The sequence below is a fragment of the Myotis brandtii genome, unplaced genomic scaffold (assembly GCF_000412655.1).
Source record: "Myotis brandtii unplaced genomic scaffold, ASM41265v1 scaffold230, whole genome shotgun sequence".
NCBI lineage: Eukaryota > Metazoa > Chordata > Mammalia > Chiroptera > Vespertilionidae > Myotis > Myotis brandtii.
The window spans coordinates 8,650,126-8,653,630 of record NW_005358650.1 but is presented as its reverse complement, the minus strand read 5'-3'; the positions used below and the strand labels follow the sequence as shown (position 1 = coordinate 8,653,630).

The following is a 3,505-nucleotide window of genomic DNA, read 5'->3' as shown; positions in this document are numbered from 1 at the left end:
TTGTGCACCGGGCCTCTAGTCCTATATAATAAAAGGCTAATATGCAAATCAACCAAACGGTGAAATGACCAGTCACTATGATGCACACTGACCACCAGGGGGCAGACGTTCAATGCAGGAGCTGCCCCCTGGTGGTCAGTGCGCTCCAGAAGCTGGGCTCAAGGCTGGCAAGTGCAGCTGCGGTGGCAGGAGCCTCTCCCACCTCTGCAGCAGCACTAAGGATGCCCGACTGACAACTGAATGGGCCTAAGTCGTCAGTTGGACATCCCCCAAGGGTTCCCAGACTGCAAGAGTGTGCAGACTGGGCTGAGGGACCTCCCCTCCCGCCAACCCGATGCATGAAATACATGCATGGGTAGGGTCCCTAGGCCTGGCTGGTGATCAGGGCTGGCCGGGGCCTTCCTTCCCCCAGCTGCCGGCTGCCGGCTGGGGTTCCTTTATTCTGCACTGCCCCCTGGTGGTCAGCGCACATCATAGCAAGCAGTTAAACTCCCAGTCGGTCCAACTCCCAAAGGGACAATTTGCATATTAGCCTTTTATTATATAGGATGATGCTGAGAAGTTTAGGTGAAAGAACATCTAAATCCTTTCCAGTACTGACTTTCTATGATATTTTATTCTACCTTTTGCTAGGAATCCTTCAAGGTTCTGAAACTCATCTCTGGTTGCCAATATCCACTATCATCAACTAACAACAACAGGATAACTCACTAGTGAAAACATATCACATGACATACAGCATGTACATGTGAATTAGGACTTGAGCTCACACAACTAAAGATATGTTAAAATTCTCCATTCACTTACTTAAAAATTTAGAGCAAAGTTAGCTCTTTTTCTTCTCCTTTTGAAATCACAAATGTTTTGAAAATCCAAGCCATTCCCCTGGGAGTGGGAAGGTATGTGTACAATACATGAACATAAAAATACTTTTGCACATAATTGGCATACACTCACAGACCCCATTAAACTATTCTGGTACAACTAGGTTAAGAATCCTGATTTAACACAATATTTATTTAGTGTACTATGCTAATAAGAAGATCCTGATGTGTGCATTTCAAATAAGTAATCCAAAAGAATAAGTTATTGGTTGTGAATAAAAAATATAGTACATACATTTTGAATTGAACTAAATTTTCAGCATAAATCTGACTAATAAATTAAAATAAATTACACTTACCACTAACATTTTCCGTTAAAATAAGGTGAAAAATCTGAGCAAAGGCCTCAACATCTTTATTCAGCCATATATCAGAAAGACAAGCATCCATTTCCTTTATTAACCATGGTTCAAGGCAATTCACATCTTTTTCTGTCTTTACAAAAAAAAAAAAAAAGCAAAGGTTATAAATTACCTAACAGCTTAACCTCTGCTTGCAAAGAACATGAGATGGCCATAATGATCACAGAAACTACTAACCATATAATATTATAGCATAGACTTTGACATGTTTCTCATCTCATCATAAACATATCACTTACATTACTATATGTTGTTCTTACATTCATCTTTCATCTGAGAATAAGAATGTTTGTCAACAGGGTAGATGATCCAGATAAAATATTAACCAAGTACTGGTATGCTTCTGATAGGATGTTGCAAAATGTATACCAGTGGTTCTCTCTCCCAACTGTATGCCAGAGGGACCACCACCTGGAGCTTTTCAACACTGATCCAGGTTCCACCCCAGAGCAAGTACATTAGTATCTCTGATGATGGAGGCCAGATTCCATAGGGCTTTAAAAGTTCCTTAGGTGATGCTAATGTGTAACCCACTCTTAAGAACTAATAATCAAAATCCTGTTTATTGAACCAAATGAATGTTCCCTATATTAAAAAACAATTTTAAACATTCTTTAAAAGTATTTTTAAATTCATGTGCAGTTCATTTGGATACATTATCTCTAAATAATCGCAAAAAACTGCAGCATATCTGCATTATATACCTTCTCATGTTCAAAACAGTAAGTTAAATTCTTTTTATAGACAGTGCATAGTCCCAGCTATATTCTGCATTTTCATCAATGCCGTTTAAAGAATTCCAAACCAGAGTCAAAGACCAGAAGGGTCCTAGGAAATCAGCTAGTTCCAGTTTTCAGATTTCATGGAACCCAGTGTAGGAGAGGCACCACTTGGGAATGGGGATGAAGAGTATGGATGACCAGGCAGGGCTTCTACAAAATATTCACTTGTAAAAATAAAAGAAGAGAACTTGACTTTATCTATAGTAGGCAATTGATTTTATACAGTCACAAAGCTGATTAGTGATAGAAACAATACCAGTATTGATTATTGGCTCTAACACCAACAATCTTTTCTCAATTTTCTAAGTTAGCATGTCTTATATTATTTAGCCCATGGGCTCTTAAACGTTTGAGATGACAAAATATCAAGCAATAATAATGCATATGCATAATATCTATAACTATATTCTTCAAGATATTTAGAGAAAATACAGAAATAATTTAAAGTTAAAATGAAACAGTAAAAGATACTGCATTATTTACAAAAAAAAGTGTTAGAAAGCCATTCTGAAAAATGTGTTGTAGCCTAAAATAAACTAAAAAAATTATGCATATATTATGCAAAAAATAATGCATAAATTGTGCCGCTATGAATATAGGGGTCCATATGTTCTTTCTGATTGGTGTTTCTAGTTTCTTGGGATATATTCCCTGAAGTGCAATTACTGGGTCGAATGGGAGTTACATTTTTAATTTTTTGAAGAATCTCCATACTGTTTTCCACAGTGGCTGCACCAGTCTGCATTCTCACCAGCAGTGCACAAGGGTTCTTTTTTCTCCACATCCTCTCCAGCACTTGTCGTTTGTTGATTTGTTGATGATAGCCATTCTGACAGGTATGAGATGGTACCCATTGTTGTTTTGATTTGCATCTCTTGGATGATTAGTGACTTTGAGCATGTTTTCATATGTCTCTCGGCCTTCTGTATGTCCTCTTTTGAAAATTGTCTATTTCAGTCCTTTGCCCATTTTTTGATTGGATTGTTTATCTTCCTTTTGTTAAGTTGTATGAGTTCCCTGTAAATTTTGGAGATTAAACCCTTATCTGAGATAGCATTGGAAAATATGTTCTCCCATGCAGTGGGCTTTCTTGTTTTGTTAATGGTTTTTTTGGTGTGCACAAGCTTTTTATTTTGGTGTAGTCCCATTTGTTTATTTTCTCCTTAGTTTCCATTGTCCTGGGAGCTATATCAGTAAAGATATTGCTTCGGCATATGTCTGATATATTGAAGTGCCCATCAGCAGATGAGTGGATTAAAAAACTGTGGTACATCTATACAATGGAATACTATGCTGCTATAAAAAGAAAGGAATTTTTACCATTTACAACAGCATGGATGGACCTAGAAAGCATTATGCTAAGCGAAATAAGCCAGTCGGAGAAAGACAAATATCACATGATCTCACTCATATGTGGGATATAATGAACAACGTAAACTGATAAACAAAAATAGTTCCAGAGACAAAGAAATACTGA

General features: G+C 37.4%; 1 protein-coding gene across 4 annotated transcripts in view; it reads right to left on the bottom strand.

The window, feature by feature from the left end:
* Window positions 1–3,505, bottom strand: part of YTHDC2 (YTH domain containing 2) — a 62,941-nt gene that overhangs the window by 40,557 nt on the left and 18,879 nt on the right. For all 4 annotated transcript variants that reach the window (XM_014539913.1, XM_005866468.2, XM_014539912.1 and 1 more), the window contains exon 9: window positions 1,184–1,319. In XM_014539913.1, coding sequence (XP_014395399.1) covers window positions 1,184–1,319 — 136 coding nt within the window. The remainder of the gene's footprint in view (window positions 1–1,183; window positions 1,320–3,505) is intronic.